We start from the raw sequence: 18,956 nt of genomic DNA, 5'->3' as shown, positions 1-18,956 counted from the left end.
CGACCCCCCGGATCTGCTGGCGGAGTCTGCCCGTGTAAAAGGGGCCTATGTAGTCATGAGTAAGACCATGTGATGTGATGTGATGTACTCAAAAAAAAAAAATTTAATAAAACTTATTTTACAGATAAAATAAAAATCTGAATTTAAGAGTTATTTATTTCCCCCCCCCCCTTCGTAGCTTCTCAGACGGAGAAATCGCAAGGTGGTGCCACAGAAAAAGACCCAGCAGCAGACAAGGCAGAAACAGGACAGGGTGAAACACCAAGAGGTATTTCATATAAAATAATAAGGGCAAGCACAAAGCTGAAACTCCAATGCATAGTTTGAAATAAATTGGGCTGTTGTCTTCCAGGAGCGGAAGAGCTGAAACAGAAGGAGGAGACGCTGAAAGATGTCAATCCCACCAACCAGCGGGAAGAGACCAGGAACAGCAATGGGAGGAAAGAGGAGGGCCGACCGGAGAGGCCCCGCTTTATGTTTAACATTGCTGACGGAGGATTCACAGGTAGATATAAAGTGAAGAAGGCCGAGAGGAAAGAAGCGACATGGAGTAATAATGGTTAAAGATGGGGAACATGTATGACATATCTTCCACCTTCTATCATCCTCAGAACTTCACACTTTGTGGCAGAATGAAGAGCGTGCCGCTATCTGTTCCGGGAGACTCAATGAGATCTGGCATCGTCGTCATGACTACTGGCTGCTGGCCGGGGTTGTGGTGTATCCTTTTACATCGTCATTCAGTATTTTTTTTTTTCTATATCGTTATTCAATTTTTTAAATTTTTTTTTTTTTTTAATATCGTTATTCATTTTTTTTTTTTTTTTTTTTTTTACTAATGAAGCTTTGTATAAGGAAAGTGAATGTTGTTTAAATGTGGCTGGCTAATTTCTCAACTCTTTTTTTTTTTCTTTCTTTCTTTCTTTCTTTCTTTCTTTCTTTCTTTCTTTCTTTCTTTCTTTCTTTCTTTCTTTCTTTCTTTCTTTCTTTCTTTCTTTCTTTCTTTCTTTCTTTCTTTCTTTCTTTCTTTCTTTCTTTCTTTCTTTCTTTCTTTCTTTCTTTTTCTTTCTTTCTTTCTTTTTCTTTCTTTCTTTCTTTCTTTCTTTTTCGTTTTTTTTTTTCTTTCTTTCTTTCTTTCTTTCTTTCTTTCTTTCTTTCTTTCTTTCTTTCTTTCTTTCTTTCTTTCTTTCTTTCTTTCTTTCTTTCTTTCTTTCTTTTTTCTTTTTTTCTTTCTTTCTTTTTCTTTCTTTCTTTTTCTTTCTTTCTTTTTCTTTCTTTCTTTCTTTCTTTCTTTCTTTTTCGTTTTTTTTTCTTTCTTTCTTTCTTTCTTTCTTTCTTTCTTTCTTTCTTTCTTTCTTTCTTTCTTTCTTTCTTTCTTTCTTTCTTTCTTTCTTTCTTTCTTTCTTTCTTTCTTTCTTTCTTTCTTTCTTTCTTTCTTTCTTTCTTTCTTTCTTTCTTTCTTTCTTTCTTTCTTCTTTTTTTTTTTTTTTTTATCAAATTTATAGTTATACAAAAAAAACTAAATATCAAAAATTATCAAATAGTGTGTGTGTGTGTGTGTGTGTGTGTATGTATATATATATATTATTATACACAAAACAAGGAAAAGAGAGAAAAAAAAAAAACCCCCATGAAACATAGACCAAACAAACCTTTCCGCCTCAGACTTTCTCAGATTCTTTAACCACTTCCCGCCCACCGTATGCAGAGTGGCTCTATTATCCTGACTGGGCGTAATATGACATCCAGCAGGATAACGTGGCAATCAGTAGTGGGGTGTGTCGCTCTGAACACACACACACCGCATCTCCGACCCCGGTAAAGGGCCTCTTTACCATGTGATCAGATGTGTCTAATCCCGGCTGGTCACATCATAACCAGGAAGTGTCGTTTATCGGCTTTTCCTCCTATTCACGTTGACCAGGCACGAGTAGAGGACAGACGATCAGCGGCTCTCCTGACAGGGGGTTCTGCGCTGATAATCAGCGCATTGGTTATCGGTGATATACCTATCAATGTTGCATATTAGTGCCTAATCATCAGTGCTCCTCAGCGTTGCCTCATCAGCTCCCGTCAGTGCTGCCTCATCAGTGCTTGTCAGGGAAGGAAAAAAACTATTTACAAAATGTTATAACAGAAACAAACTTTTTCTTTTTTTTTCTTTTAAAAAATTTCAGAGTTTTTTTTTTTTTTATTTGTTTAGCAAAAAATAAAAAACCCAGTGGTGATCAAATATCACCAGAAGAAAGCTCTATTTGTGGGGAAAAAAGATCCAAATTTCATATGGGTGCAGTGTTGCATGACCACGCAATTTTCATTTAAAATGCCACCGCGCTGAAAATTAGCCTGGGCAGGAAGGGGGTGAAAGTGCCCGGAATTTAAGTGGTTAATCACCACTTTTGAGTCCTATTATGACATAATTTCCAATTCCTCTAGATGGCCTTTTCAATATTTTGTTTGCTCTCCCTAACCCTTGCTCAGACACGGTTATGCAAGGTGGCAGGACCTCCAGAATGACCCTCCATATGCAATCATTAATGAGCCATTTAAATCCGAAGCCAACAAGGGCAACTTCCTAGAGATGAAGAATAAGTTCTTGGCCAGACGCTTCAAGGTGCGCACTTCCTGAATGTCTTCTCAACCTTCTTGTGCCGATTCAATTTATCATAGTCTATCGTCTTCAATCCACCCACCCTCTCTATCATCATTTTCATAGGAACATCTATAGGATGACAACAACCTCTAAGCATACATTATCACCCCACAGCATTATTAGACCATTTAACTTAGAAAAATCTTTTTTTTTTCCCCTAATATGTTTTATGCACAAAAAAAAATACATCTTTTGTTTGAAAAAAATCTTAATCGAAACCAGTGGAAGTCTTTGTATCATAGGGGAAATCATCAGGACTATGCTGTGAGCCTCTGTTGCTACTGTGGTGCCAAGTAAGCTAATTTACTCTGTAGATTTCACAAGTGACAGGTTTGCCTTGAAAAAGTATTCATACCCTTTGAAATTGTCCACATTTTGTCATGTTGCAACCGAAAACGTAAATGGATTTTATGTGATGGACCAACACAAAGTGGCACATAATTGTGAAGTGGAAAGGAAATGATAAATGGTTTTTCGCATTTTTTTTTTTTTTTTAAAGTCAGCAGCTACAAATACTGCAGCTGCTGACTTTTAAAATAAGGACACTTACCTGTGCCATGGTCCAGCGATGTCGGCACCCGAGGCCGAACTGTCCCTCGGTCCTCGGATGCTGCCGCTGCCATCTTTGGTAAGGGAATCAGGAAATGAAGCCTTGCGGCTTCACTTCCCGGTTCCTGCATGCGCGAGTTGCGCTGCGCAAGCCGTATGGTCCCCGCTGTCTCTGGGACCCGTGTGTGTCCCAGCAGACAGCGTGGGGGGACGGGAAGTGGCGTAGACTCCCGTGGGAGTCTATACCCGGAAGTGGGTGCAAATACCTGTCTTAGGTATCTGCACCCCCCCCTCCTCCCTGAAAGGTGCCAAATGTGACACTGAAGGGGGGGAGGGTTCCGAAAAGCGGAGGTTCAATTTTTGTGTGAACCTCCACTTTTAAAGTGTTTTACAAACAAATATGTGAAAAGTGTGGGGTACATTTGTATTCAGCCCCCTTTTACTCCGATACCCCTAACTAAAATCTAGTGGAACCAATTGCCTTCAGAAGTCACCTAATTTAGTAAATAGAGTCCACCTGTGTGTAATTTAATCTCAGTAGAAATACAGCTGTTCTGTGAAGCCCTCAGTGGTTTGTTAGAGAACCTCGGTGAACAAACGGCATCATGAAGGCCAAGGAACACACCAGACAGGTCAGGGATAAAGTTGTGGAGAAGTTTGAAGCAGGGTTAGGTTATAAAAAAATAACCCAAGCTTTGAACATCTCAAGGAGCACTGTTCAATCCATCATCCGAAAATGGAAAGCGTATGGAACAACTGCAAATCTACCAAGACATGGCCGTCCACCTAAACTGACAGGCCGGGCAAGGAGAGCATTAATCAGAGCAGCAGCCAAGAGGCCCATGGTAACTCTGGAGGAGCTGCAGAGGTCCACAGCTCAGGTGGGAGAATCTGTCCACAGGACAACTATTAGTCGTGTACTCCACAAATCTGGCTTTTATGGAAGAGTGGCAAGAAGAAAGCCATAAGAAGTTCAGTTTGCAAGAAGCCATGTGGGGGACACGGCAAGCATGTGGAAGAAGGTGCTCTGGTCAGATGAGACCAAAATTAATTTTTTTGGCCTAAAAGCAAAACGCTATGTGTGGCGGAAAACTAACACAGCACATCACCCTGAAGACACCATCCCCACCGTGAAACATGGTGAAGGCAGGATCATGTTGTGGGAAATCTTTTCTACAGCAGGGACAGGGAAACTGATCAGAATTGATGGGAAGATGGATGGAGCCAAATACAGGGCAATCTTAGAAGAAAACCTGTTAGAGTCTGCAAAAGACTTGAGACTGGGGCGGAGGTTCACCTTCCAGCAGGAAAATGACCCTAAACGTACAGCCAGAGCTACAATGGAATGGTTTAGATCAAAGCATATTCATGTGTTAGAATAAAAACAAGGAAAAGGGAGCCTCTGAGTATGTATCATAAAACAATTTATTTAAACAACAATATCCACGCATATGAAAGAAAGAGGAGTTGCATTCAGGTCCATAATCTGGGCTGAGGAGATGGTGTGGGACTGAAGGTAACAGCAGATCCTGTATGGCTGCCACTCCATCAAATCCAGGCAGGGTGGAAATGGTTGAGCACAGCGCAATGCAGTCTCCTTCAGTGCTCCCAGGTAAAATGCCTATCACAGTCCGGGGGAATGATAAAAATCCATCTGATAAAGATGGGGGTTCCAGTGAGGGGAGGATGGACGTCAGTACAGATGGCTGAGCCAAGCAGCGTTCGCTCCACCCCAGGTGTGGAGAGAGACACGGCCATGTATCCAGATAGAAAAAGAGGCTTATACCTCTGCTCTTCCCCCCGACTTCCAGCCAGAGATGTTGCAAAACCTTTTAGATCCACTAGCACTTGGCTGGCTGTCGAATGAGGAACGAGAATCGTTGGTACGCCCTATTTCGGCCTTAGAGGTTTTAAAAATTATACGGTCCTTCCCTTTGGGCAAGGCGCCAGGGCCGGATGGTCTTCCTATAGAATTTTATAGGGCACATGCAGCATTTTTGGCACCCATCCTGGCCCAATTATACACCCTCTGCCTATCCAAGGGTGATCTGCCCCTTTCAATGCACCAGGCCTATCTTACTTTGATCCATAAGGACCTTAAGGACCCAGAGCTATGTGCCTCATATAGGCCAATAGCCCTATTGAATAATGACCTGAAAATCTTAACCAAACTGCTGGCTACCCGTCTATATCCATTATTACCTTCGGTTATTGACTCTGATCAAACAGGATTTATGCCTAAAAGGTCAACCGACGTTAATCTTAGGAGACTCTTTACCAATATTCATGCCCAACACAATAACTCCGGTACCAGAGCTATTGCCCTACTAGATATAGAAAAGGCATTCGACACTGTGGAGTGGCCCTTTTTGTGGGAGACTCTACGTCGAATGGGTTTTCCACTACGGTTTATATCATGGTTGCAGGTGATCTATAGGTGTCCCATCTCATCGATTCGTTTGGGCTCCAGACTCTCAACTCCATTTCAACTGTTTCGGGGAACTAGACAGGGCTGCCCTCTTTCTCCGGCTCTATTTGCTCTAGCTATAGAGCCAGTTGCAGAGGCTCTCCGTACATCGCCTCATATTAAGGGGCTTAGGATAGGCATGCTGGAGGAGAGGGTAGCCCTGTATGCTGACGACATGGTTTTATTTTTGGGGGACGCGGGTCCATCACTTCAGGGTGCTCTGTCACTCCTCAACACTTTCTCCATGGTAACGGGCCTCCGGGTAAACTGGCCAAAATCTACTCTATTTCCAATAGATCAAGCAGCCAAATTGACATCCTCTCCAGATAGCCCATTAAAGTGGGTTGACTCCTTTAAATATCTTGGGGTTTGTGTCTCTGCACAAGCCTCAGATTTTCTTAAATTAAACTTGGATCCGGTAGTGGGGGATATGAAAGCTAAACTCAAGGCATGGAATAATCTCCCCCTATCGGTATGGGGAAGGGTCAACTTGCTTAAAATGAAGGTCATCCCCAAATTCATATATTTATTCCGCCATTCCCCGCAGTGGATTCCTAAATCCTTCTTTACTAAACTAAACCAACGCTTTTCAGAGTTTCTCTGGGGCTCCTTACCACCGAGATATAAGTTAACTACATTAATGAGGCCACTATCGCAGGGTGGTATGGCCTTTCCGGATTGCTATAAGTACTTTTTGGCGACACAGCTGGTGACAGTGGTCTGGTGGCTAAATCCTGATAAAACCAATGTGGCCTCCGCTTTGGAGGCCACCGTGGCAGGCTCCTGGGAATCTCTTCAATACCTAATTTACAGAGGCCCATGTGCCCCACACTTATTAACTCCGTCTATGCTTACTACTTTACGGGCCTGGAAAATGGGCTTGGCTATTGAAAAACACAGCCAGATGGGAATTTCCCCTAATACACCCCTATGGCTAAACCCCAATTTACCACATTTTTACAAATCTATTGACCCCCAGATATGGACTAGATATGGTATAAAATTAATCTCACAAGTGGTGTCTTGCACCTCACTGCTTTCTTTTTGTCAGCTTTCCTCCCAGTATAATCTTCCGCAGCACTATCAGTTCCGTTATCTTCAACTTTCACATGCTTTCGAAGCCCAATTCCCACGTTCGTCCTGTATATTAATACAGTTTAAACTGGAGACTACTCTTAGATCCGGTTGTACAAAAAAACCTATATCTCACATATATCAGCATTTAATCTATTAGTCCTTGCCTCCGTTGGACGGCCTTTTGTCCCGTTGGCAGCGTGACATTCCAGCTTTGAGTGGCGAAGATTGGGATGGTGTTTGGGACTTCCCTTTTAGTTCGCTAGTCTCTATACGTGACAAGTTAGTCCAATTTAAAATAGTCCACCGGGCGTATTTCACTCCCCACAGACTTCATTTGATAAATCCTGCCCACTCCCCTAAGTGTTGGAGATGTAGCTACACCCCCGGAGATTTTTCCCATATCTTTTGGCATTGTCCAAAGATACAACAATTCTGGGGGGAGGTACTAGGCCTAATCGATAAAATTGCATCCACTAATCTACCACTGTCTATGGAGATTTGTATGTTGGGCCTTATAAAAAAATTAGTTCCTGCTGTAGCTAAACGCACGATGATTGGTTTGCTTCTATTTTACGCTAGGAAAACCATAACATTTCAATGGAAGAAGCCCTATCCCCCCACAAATGTCCAGTGGAAACGTTTGGTTAACGATAATCTTCCACTATATAAAGATACCTATCTTAATAGAGGCTGCCAATTGAAATTTAATAAGGTTTGGAGTGGGTGGCTGGAGGAAATGAACATTGCTTACTAATGTTGGACTAGCTTCAGTTACGATACCAAGAATCGACGATTAAATGTAATTCCTAGTTAATAGGTATAGGCCTTTATGGGCAGTGGGGGGGCGGCCCAAAAATTCCAAAAATCCCCTTTTCACTTACATGTTAAAATTGTATTGCATGGATGTATTCCTCTCTTTTTCTTTCCCTTTCATTTTTTTTTTTTTTTTTTTTTTTTTTTTTTTTTTTTACCTGATGTACTTGCGATATTACCTGTACAAGCTAGACAACCAATTTGTATATGTCTTTATGTCTTTGTGTCTTATAAGGAAAATTTGAATAAAAATAAATTTAAAAAAAAAAAAAAAAGAAAAAGAGGCTTGGGGAGCAAACGCAGGACGGCGCCGAGCCGTGACGTCATTCACATGCGACGCGTTTCAGAACTGGCTGGCTATAGGTGGAGGAAATAGCTGCATTCCTTTCTCAAGCATCTTTGTGTTGGTCTATCACATAAAATCCCAATAAAACACATTTATGTTTTTGGTTGTAACATGACAAAATGGGGAAAATTTCAAGGGATATGAATACTTTTTCAAGGCACTGTAAGTAAGGTGGTTTCCTCATTCCACCTGAATCAGGACATTTTGTTGCCATCTTTTTGTCTTAATCCTGAACTTCCTAAGGAGAAGGTGTTTCGTTTTTTTGGAAGTTGTTTAAGCTGCCTATATATCTGAAGTCTACAGCTTAATTTCAATAGTCTGATCCCCTGTTGGTTCTCTCTGAGGGTCCTTGCGAGGGTTAAGCTGCTTCTCTATCCACTATTTCTAGGTCTATCTATGTCAGCTCCCTTCTCAGGCCTATGGTATTAAACAGTATTCCTCCTTTCGTCGTCCTCCAGGAGCGTCAGTGCCTACTGAGCCATCCAGCATTAAGCTTCTGTTTAATAAACTTTGTAAGGCTCCTTACTAAGCTCCTCCAAGATTTGGGGGATGTTCTTTTCTTTTGCTGACCCTCGTTTTTGGTGAACAGTCTTGCTTGGGCTATTCTACCTGGGAGCGGAAACCTAACTACTTTTTTTTGGCCAGTGTCCATTCACCTGAAGGTGGCAGCATAACCCAAGAAGTCATAAATATGAAAAATTCCCATATCCTGTGATGTACTTCCAAAGGGTTTTTACAGGTAAACTAAAAATCCTAATCCTTTCTGTGTCCCCTCTAGGGAGATTTACTACCTCTATTTGTTTAGGTTCCCATTTTCACAGAGGAAGGGAGGGGAAATCCCAATATTTTAAAGTTGTCCACAGTACAATAGGTGAGGGTAAATCTTCCGACATCTGTCCTGGATAGCTGGAGCCTTTATGGGAGTAGACCACTTCTAGCCAATTGGTGGATAAGATCATTTACAGGACAAGGTCCGCTTGCAATCAATCCAGTTAATAGACTTTTCCAGGGCTGTTCCGGGTCATCTTCAGTCACATAAAAGCATTGTCCTTCTCGCCCACTAGCTTCTGGAACAAGCTTTGGTGATCGAGGAGCAGCTGCGCCGTGCAGCCTACCTGAACATGACACAAGATCCGTCTCACCCAGCCATGGCTCTTAATGCCCGCTTCTCAGAGGTGGAGTGTCTGGCAGAGAGCCACCAGCACCTGTCCAAAGAGTCCCTAGCGGGGAACAAGCCAGCCAATGCTGTTCTCCATAAAGGTAAGAGGGAAAGAAAAAGACATGGGTGTTTAAAGAGAACCGGTCATCTCTGTGCTATATAGTGTAGCACAGCCCATAAAATCTGTGAGCCACCTTTTTGAATTTTAAAGAAATACCCCTACTTTTTGCATCCTAATTATAACACAGCATTTCAGTGTTATAAAAACAACATACACATATAAATATGTGTATGTGTATATATGTATGTATGTATGTATGTATGTGTGTGTATGTAATATATATATATATATATATATATATATATATATATATATATATATATATATATATATATATATATATATATATATATATATATATATATATATATATATATATATTATATATATATTATATATATATATATTAAAAGAGAGATGATGCACACCTGACTCTAAAGTGAAGCTCCAACCAAAACCTTTATTTTTTTTTTTTTTTAGAGAGGATGCACACCTGACTCTAAAGCCCCATACACACTATCAGATTTTCTGCTGATTTTTTTCCTTCAGATTTACCAAAACCATATAATATGAGGTCAATCCTTAGGAGTTTCAATGTGTATGCAATCAGGCAGGCCCTTGCACTACATGGTTTTGGTAAATCTGAAGACAAAAATCAGCAGAAAATCTGATAGTGTGTATGGGGCTCAAAGTGAAGCTCCAACCAAAACCTTTTTTTTTTGGACTGAGTGGGTAGGGTTTGAAACTCCTAGGCTGTTTTCATTGCCTCTATTTATGACGGGGTTCTACTTTAACAGGGCTAAACTCTTAAAGAACAAATTTTTTGTTGCCCACAGGAGCTCTTACGACCAGGTGCATATACACTATATTGTCTAAAGTATTGGGACGCCTGCCTTTACACGTACATGAACTTTAATGGCATTCCAGGCTTAGTGTGTCGGGTTCAATATTGAGTTGGCCCACCCTTTTGCAGCTATAAGGTTGAGGAGTGTGCCTATGGGAATGTTTGACCATTTCTTCCAGAAGTGCATTTGTAAAGTCAGGCTCCAATGTTGGACAAGAAGACCTGACTTGCAGTCTCCGCTCTAATTCATCCCAAAAGTGTTCTACCTGGTTGAGGTCAGGACTCTGCAGGCCAGTCAAGTTCCTCCACCCCAAACTTGCTCATCCATGTCTTTATGGACCTTGCTTTGTGCACTGATGCTCAGTCATGTTGGAACAGGAAGGGGCCATCCCCAAACTGTTCCCACAAAATTGGGAGCATGAAATTGTCCAAAATGTCTTGGTATGCTGACGCCTTAAGATTTCCCTTCACTGGAACTAAGGGACCAAGCCCAAGCCCAAACCCTGAAAGACAACCCCACACCATATTCCCCCCTCCACCAAATGATTTGAACCAGTGCACAAAGCAAGATCCATAAAGACATGGATGAGCAAGTTTGGGGTGGAGGAACTTGACTGACCTGCACCTCAAACCGATAGAACACCTTTGGGATGAATAAGAGCGGAGACTGCAAGCCAGGCCTTCTCGTCCAACATCAGTGTCTGACCTCACAAATGCGCTTCCCGGAAGAATGGTCAAACATTCCAATAGACACACTCCTAAACCTTGTGGACGGCCTTCCCAGAAGAGTTGAAGCTGTTATAGCTGCAAAGGGTGGGCCAACTCAATATTGAACCCTACGGACTAAGACTGGGATGCCATTAAAGGTCATGTGCGTGTAAAGGCAGGTGTCCCAATATTTTTGACAATCTAGTGTATGTACAGAAAACATTTTTATGGCAGAAGGGACATACAGAGGGATCTTCTTTAGAGAGACGATGTTTACAAGAAAGTGGATGGAAAAATAAGCTCAACTGAAGAGTTTGGGGGCAGCAATCTCACTGATCATAGAGAAGACTCCTGTACAAGTGTCTCAGATCTCTTTCTTTCCATTCAGTGTTGAACCAGCTGGAGGAACTATTGAGCGACATGAAAGCAGATGTGACCCGCTTGCCAGCCTCCCTCGCCCGCATTCCGCCCATCGCCGCCAGGCTGCAGATGTCTGAACGCAGCATCCTGAGCCGGCTTGCCAACAAGGGGAATGAGAGCTCAACCCATCCGGTGAGAGACCAGGGCGGGTATTGAGGACACAGTTAAAAGTGTTTGCAACTCTAAAAAATTATACTAGAAACGCTTTGTTTAAAAAAAGGGGGTGGGGGAGGGGGTTCAAATCTTTGCTCTATTGAGGTTTTAACACTTTTGCCAATGTCTCCAAAATGCATTTTTGGGTTACGTTTGTATGCATATTTAAATAAATTGTCTCTGTCCTCAGGTGTTCCCTCCTGGTCCTTATGCCACTCCCCCTTTTTTTGGGGGGCATTTCGCTAGCACTCCACCCACCGCCCCACACCCAGGGGCAGGTTATAACCAGATGTCTCTGGGATCCTTCTTGCCAGGTAAGTGTGGCCTTCACCTCTCAAGTTTTTCTTTTTTTCTCTCTGATCAGTCTGCATTTATCAGGTCTTTTCATTGAAGTATAATGCATGCAGTTTTTATCATAACTGTGTATTATTGGCAGAGTATTACTATGGGAAAGAGAGGATATATTAACTAAAGGCGTTATAACATGAATCAACGCATTAACACCAAAACTTAAGTAAAAAGTTTATTTATGAAGAAAATTGCGCAACCTTTGCTGCGGAAATGTAGAAAATGCAGTCCTTTTTACATACATTATAGCAGATGGTCGGACCTTGTCGCTCAGGTACACAGATCTAGAAGGCAATTTGTGGTTCAGCTCACTGGTACCTGTCCCAAAACTAAAATTGTCAGTTTTTATAACTTCTGATTTAAAGAGGACTCTACGTGATTGGGTTCAAACAGCAATCGGACTATTTGGTCTTTATGACCAATTCATAAGCAGAGGTCAGTGTTGCCTAGATATCCAGGTCAAATTTAGAAGCGTCAGCATACTTTGGTTAATTTACAAACAACTATATGAATAATTTGCATACTTAAAGGAGACGTACAGCCAAACCTCGTTCCTGGGTCACAGGAGTGCAGTTCGTTCTGCTCCCCTGTGACCCGTTTTCAGCAGACAGCGGGCTGAATTCCGCTGTCTGCTGACATCACAGAGCCGGTCCGGGCAAGATCGGGGCAATGGAGTCGGGATCGGCCCACATGTCTGGACCAGCACCCGGCTCAGTCTCTCAGCGAGCTGTGAAAGCCTGAGCCGGCCGCTCCCGCCCCATCTGCAGCCCAGCATTCTAGTTAGCGCGGGGGAGCTGTGAGAACTGAGCGATCTGCGGCAATCGATCGCTCTGTTCTCAGTGTTAGAGGCACCGGGGGACAGGTGCAGCATCGGACCGATGCTGCATCCACCTAGGTAAGATCCTTAAAAAAAAAAAAAAAATTATACTTCTGTTTTTAAATATCTGCTCTGTGTGGTTTTCCGAAATGTTATAGGCTGATAAATGCACAAAAAGTTTTATTCATGTTATATAACTATTTTAATCATGCATTTGTATCTGACGATTAAAGTATCGAACAAATTAAGAATGCAAACACTGACACAGGCTGCAGTGGCATCTGCGGTGCGGTCTTCAGGCTGAAGCCTTTTTTTGTCAGTAAAACATGCAGCCTGCATGTGATCGGTGTGTTCTATCTGGACTGGGGGCTGGATCGCACAGGAATGCACTGTGTGTTCTTGTGCCATTTACATGCAGTTCTGTGCGGTGAGATTTCAACCCATTCATTTGTGCAAGTACTACTTTTGGAAATCTACTGCAACCGCATCCCATGGTACTTCTGTATTTTGTGATATGGAGCGGGCAAGCACACTGCGTTTTGAGACCTGCTTTTGGGGTGTCGTTAACTTAATATTTACAACCACTGTAGATGGCAACTGCAGTACTATTGAATGCTGTGCGGGAAACACGCACAGAACGCAGGTTATTTATAAAATTTTATTAGGGCATAAAATGGCGGTCGTTGCAATATTTTATGTCATACGGTTTTTGCACAGCAATTTTTCAAACGCAATTTAAAAAAAAAAATAAAAATGGACACTTTCATGGATAAAAAATAAAAAAACCTCAGTTTTTTTGTATAATGTGAAACATGATGTTTCGCCAAGTAAATGGATACCTAACATGTCACGCCTTTAAAATTGTGCACACTTGCGGAATGGCGCCAAACTTCGGTACTTAAAAATCTCCTTAGGCTACGCTTTACATTTTTTCTTTTACAGGTTACCAGTTTAGAGTTACAGAGGAGGTCTTGCGCTAGAATTATTGCGCTAACGTTCGCAGTCGATACGTCACATGTGTGGTTTGAACGTGGTTTACATATGCAGTGGCACGACCTATGTATGCGTTGGCTTCTGTGAGCGAGCTCGAGGGAATGAGGGCACTTTCAAAAATGTTGTTTGTTTTTATTTTTAGATTTACACTTTCCCTTAAATTTTTTATTTTTTGATCACTTTTTTTCCTATTACAAGGAATGTATACATCCCTTGTAATAGGAATTGGGCATGACAGGTCCTCTTTACAGAGAGATTTGAGGTCTAAAAATCCCCAAATTTCTCCTCTATGCTGGAAAGCCTGAGATGAAGAAGGGGGAAAAAAAAAAAACTCAGGCTTTCAAGCAAAAAAACGTCAGTGTTTACATCAGCCAACACCGGATGTGACATCATTACGCCGCTTCCGGGCTCTGAGGGTCATAGAGATGGCCAGGGTTCATCTGGTTCATGGCCAGCCCTATGGTAGAGCGTCGGCGGATTCATTCTCTGGCTCCCCGATCAGACAGGCGGGCTGGGTGAGCCACCGAAGGGGCGGCGGGAGGGGGATGTCCCCTCCCGTCGCCTGTAAAAGCCATCAAGTGGTGGCTTGATGGCTTTTACAGGCTGAAAAAAAAAGATCTCTGGATGCACTCCAGATATCTCCACTCAAAGTCCAGGACGTCATTTAATGGCCTACGGGCCGGGAAGTGGTTAAGATTGCAAATATTGAGGCAAGGCAATTACCAGGTGACCCTTTTGCCCTGGTGATGGTAGCTCCCATACTTCTGTCCTGACCAACACCCTCAAAGTACAAAAAATAGCTAGGGAGCACCGTATATATTGGTGATCATTTTGCTCTTGCCTTACTATATTTATTTTCTTCTTTTTTTTTTTTCTCCCTCTTTGATCTTTCAGCTGCGAATGGGCCACCGATCTTGGTGAAGAAAGAGCGAGAGATGGATTTGATGGAAAGAAAAGAAGGAAGAGCCGGGGAGGTGATTTGTATCGACGATTGATGCTTCTCCCCCCTAATCTCGACATTTGCCGACGTCCGGGGAGATTTTTTTTAAGCACTTAAGGCGAAGCCGCTATGGATTAGACCGGCCCTTGAGAGACCAAGAGGAAAGTACTTTTGCCATGTCCGTTCCCATCAGGAACGCTCGTGTTTAAAAATGCTCTAGGCCCGCACAGAGCGACGGTTTCTTGAGAGGTCCCGTTTTTGCTGGGGTGATATCGGACTATAGACTTTTACCCCGCCCCCGAGGAGCAACCAAAATGGCCGGGAGAAACAGCTTTACCCCCCCTCCCCTTTTGCAAGAGACACAGACAGGAGTAGAAAGTCTGTCCCTCCCCTCGTAGGGTGACACAGACAGCTGCGAGTATTGGGTCTGCCGGTCATGTGACTACACTCTGACGCCATATGAATGAGCAAAGATGATGCTTTACAAAGCCTTTTGTCAGTCTCTCTGTCCCAGTGTCCTCTCGCCTGACTGCGCGCCTTTGTTCTTCTTTGCTGCCGATGTATACCATGTATATAACTCAATAGACACGCAACACATTGCTTTCCGTATAGCGCTGCCTGACTTGCAATGCCTAGTGTGGTTCTGTTTTTCTCATGGTGCGCTTTTGCCTCCTGATGTACATATAAATTATACTTTTTATTTCATTCTGTTGGAGAGAGATCTGTCTTTTTTTTTTTTTTTTTTTTTTTTTGTGTGTGTTGGGTGCTTTAACAACATCTATACTGTATACAGTGGAACCTTGGTTTACGAGTAACGCGGTTAACAAGTGCTTTGAAAGACGAGCAACTTTTTAAAAAAAAAATTCTGACTCAGTTTGGGAGTGTTGCCTCGCAAAACGAGCTGAATTCAAGCTAATGGGCGGTGCGGTACAGAGGTGCGGGGGCGCCGGGGACACTCGGGACGGTTTGGAGCCGTTCAGAAATACTCGGAAATACTCTGTTCCCAAGTGTTTCCGAGGCTTTCTAAGTTCAGCCGAGCTGTCACGGAGTATTTCCGGGCTCTCCATTGCCCCCCCCCACCTCTGGCCACATGCGGTATTGCATGTAATAGAAGTCAATGCGGAATGAATTATTTTCATTGACTACTATGGGGAAACTCGCTTTGATATGCGAGTGCTTTGGATTACAAGCTTATTATGATTATGCTTGTAAACTAAGGTTCCACTGTATATTTAAAAAACAAAAACAGCTTTGGCATTTTGAACTGTTTTTTTCACACAACCTCACCAGATTTTGCCAATCTGGCAAAGCTGCTTGCCGAACACAGGAGATCGCTCTTTCCGCACCGGCGCCATTGCAGAGGACGCATCTCATTTTCTGAATGAAAGCCAAACTGTTCTCTGAATGAATGAGGTGGGGATCGTGTGACATCATCACCCCACCTATCCACCTTGTTCAATCAGAGAATGCTTTGCATTCATTGAGAAAACGTAAGGCTGGATTCACAGCTACCCTGTTTCCCCGAAAATAAGACCGAGCGTGATTGGCGGTGATGGCTGCGATATAAGCCCTACCCTCCCAAAATAAGCCCTACCCTGTTTCCCCGAAAATAAGCCCTACCCTGAAAAGAAGACCTACAAGGACTTTAATTAGGGCTTATTTGGGGGGTAGGGCTTATATTGGAGCCATCACCGACAATCATGCTAGGTGTTATTTTCGGGGAAACGGGGTATGCATTTTTAGTGCTTTTTGGATTGTGTAGATTTGCACTACAGTCCATTTAACATGGTTTTCCAACGCAACACGTTCTGCAGTGCAAATCTGCAAAATGCACTAAAAATGCATAAAAGTGAATCCAGCCTAAAATCTGGTGCCGCTGTGCATGGTAGCCAATCGGCTTCCAACTTCAACTTGTTCAACTAAGCTTTGACAAAAAAAAATTTAAAAAAACCTGGAAGCTGATTGGTTTCTATGCAGGGCTGCACCAGATTTTGCACTCTCCAGTTTTACAAAATGAATCCAAAAGTTCCCTGAATGGCAATTGTGGTAAACGACCTCCTATGTTCACAATGCAGTAGGGTGGCATGGGACCCAGAAGCTAGCGGAGACCACTGTAGTAGCAAGGAGGACTACTACAGTGATCTCCAGCTTCCACAGGTTTGGCACATAGATATTTTACATTGGTCCAAGCTGGATGTAAAAATTGCCATACCTAAACATCAGGCTTTAAGCCTTAAGGTTCACGTTGATGTGATTTGACATATCAAATGGGCGGCTATTGCCGGCAGTGGCACCGTCCGACTTTGTGGTGCCGCACGATTCCCAAAAGCTGTTTCAGCACTACTTTTGGCGACTTTGGGGTGCGATTTCAATTGGCATCTGTACAGGAACCCGCACAGATGTCTCTGAAATCGCTCCCAAAGTTGGACTGACATGCAGGTATGAAATCATGCAAGTTCAGCGCTGTCAGTGTGAACCTAGGCTAAAAAATAGGTTGCAGTTTCAATTACCTTCGCATAGCTCTTCAAAAAGAGAGGGATTGGGACAACAGAAGATTTGTTTTAATTTGCGATGAAAGGTCTGCTTTAACCACTTCAGCCCTGGAAGGTTTCACCCCCTTAATGGCCAGGGCATTTTTTGCGATACGGCACTGCGGCGCATTAACGGACAGTTGTGCGACGCTGTACCCAAACAAAATGTATGTCCTTGTTTTCCCACAAATAGAGCTTTCTTTTGGTGGTATTTGATCACCTCTGCGGTTTTTATTTTTTACTCTACAAACAAAAAAAGAGCGACAATTGAAGAAAAATATTTTTTACTTTCTGCTATAAAACACATCTAAAAAAATTTTTAAAAAATAATCAATTTTGGCCAATATGTATTCTGCTACATATTTTTGGTAAAAAAAACCCCAATAAGCGTATATTGATTGGCAAAAGTTATAGCGGCTGCAAATTATGGGATAAATCTACTGGTAATGGCGGCGATCAGCGTTTTTTTTTTTTTTTTTTTTTGCGGGTCTGTGATATTGCGACGGCCAAATTGGGTATGAGGTGACACTTTTTGGGGACCAGTGACACTAATAAAGTGAACGGTGCTAAAAAAATGCACTGTTACTGTATAAATGACACTGACAAGGAAAGGGTTAGAAAACAGGGGTGATCAAAGGGCTAAGTGTGCTCCTAGGGAGTGCTTTCTAACTGTGTAGGGGATGGACTGATTGAAGGAAGAGAGACATCTGTGTTCCCGAGTAGCAGGAACACAGATCTCTCTTCCTTGCTGACAGAACGACGGGCTGCCTTGTTTACATAGGCACACCGCCGTCTGCCTCTCCAGCGAACGATCGGCGGATCCCAGCTGCCACCGCAGCCGCCGGCCCTGCTGATTGGCTCCTGCTCTGTCCAATCACAGCGGGAGCGGGTCGCCGGCGGCGTGTGCCCCAGACCCCCGAGGTGGAAACAACGGTACGTTGTTTTGCGCAGCCGGGCTGCCCACTATATGTGCGGTGGGCTGTTCGGAAGCAGTTAAAGCTGAACCATACTATATACAATTTTTTTCCTTTTAGATTTACCAAAACCATACGATAGGAGGTCAAACCTAAACACTTTTAATTTGTATGCAGTCAGGTAGGCCCTTGCACAACATAGTTGATGGTACATCTAAAGAAAATTGAATAAGAAAATTGTATAATATATGGCCAGCCTTTCTATGAGCGAAGTCCACTGAGGTGCCTGTTGCCTTGTAAACTTCTCTATTATTTACATCTGACAGGTTTATTGTGTTATCTTCTGAGCTCTGAAGCTGCTCGTTGTGGTCTGAGCTCCTTCAAGAGTCGCTAGAACCGCTATGCCCGCTCCTCCCCTCCTTCTACCCATTCACAGAAGCCTTTGTATTATGTGAACTCATTCCCAAAATACAAAGGCTTCTGTGAATGGGCAGAAGGAGGGGAGGGGCAGGCATAGCTGCTCTGTGTGCTTTTTCTCCCCCTGAGGAAAAAAAAGCACAAAAGTCCTGAGTGTATCCTGTGTGGGTGCAATAAACCTGTCACATATAAGTAATAGAGAAGTCCTGGAGGTGACTTGCACCTAATTGGACTTAACTCATAGTGTGCCTGCACCTTTTTTGCAAAGTTGCTGAATTCCTGGAATTCAGCTTTTAACCACTTGTTTGACCGCACTATAGCCAAATGATTGCTACAGCTTGGCTGTCAGTTCTGGGAGAGCGTCTATTGATGCGTAAAAGAAGAGGAGACCAATATATTTGAATCCTGTGCACTGAATATGAGGGTCTCTTTCAGCCGGATGTGGCCATAGTTTTTTTTTAACCCCTGCCCCTGCTTTAGATCAATACTATAAAAAGTATCATGTTCTCTTATAGGCTACTGCAGTAAGTTCAGTTAAAGTTTATGTAATCCTTAGGAATAAACGCCTCTTATTGACTCCCTTTCGTCTGGTAAATATAACATTGAAAGTATTATATTATATCTGTTCCATGAATGCAAAGAAATACCCATTGATCCTGCAAAAAATCCAGTAAGTCGATAACTACCTGTACTAGGGATGCACTGATACCATTTTTTTTTTGTTTTTTTTGTTTTACTAGTATGAG

General features: G+C 42.7%; 1 protein-coding gene across 4 annotated transcripts in view; it reads left to right on the top strand.

Annotated features, from left to right (window-relative positions):
* Positions 1-15,053, top strand: part of CHD3 (chromodomain helicase DNA binding protein 3) — a 153,227-nt gene extending 138,174 nt beyond the window's left edge. For all 4 annotated transcript variants that reach the window (XM_073622962.1, XM_073622963.1, XM_073622961.1 and 1 more), the window contains 8 exons: positions 179-268; positions 353-505; positions 612-720; positions 2,482-2,614; positions 8,970-9,165; positions 11,066-11,229; positions 11,441-11,564; positions 14,303-15,053. In XM_073622962.1, the coding sequence (XP_073479063.1) occupies positions 179-268; positions 353-505; positions 612-720; positions 2,482-2,614; positions 8,970-9,165; positions 11,066-11,229; positions 11,441-11,564; positions 14,303-14,403 (1,070 nt within the window). In that variant the 3' untranslated portion in view covers positions 14,404-15,053. The remainder of the gene's footprint in view (positions 1-178; positions 269-352; positions 506-611; positions 721-2,481; positions 2,615-8,969; positions 9,166-11,065; positions 11,230-11,440; positions 11,565-14,302) is intronic.
* The last annotated feature ends 3,903 nt before the right edge of the window (positions 15,054-18,956 follow it).

This window comes from Aquarana catesbeiana, linkage group LG03, assembly GCF_042186555.1.
Source record: "Aquarana catesbeiana isolate 2022-GZ linkage group LG03, ASM4218655v1, whole genome shotgun sequence".
NCBI lineage: Eukaryota > Metazoa > Chordata > Amphibia > Anura > Ranidae > Aquarana > Aquarana catesbeiana.
The sequence above is the reverse complement of the archived record's forward strand: the minus strand, read 5'-3'. Positions and strand labels throughout refer to the sequence as shown.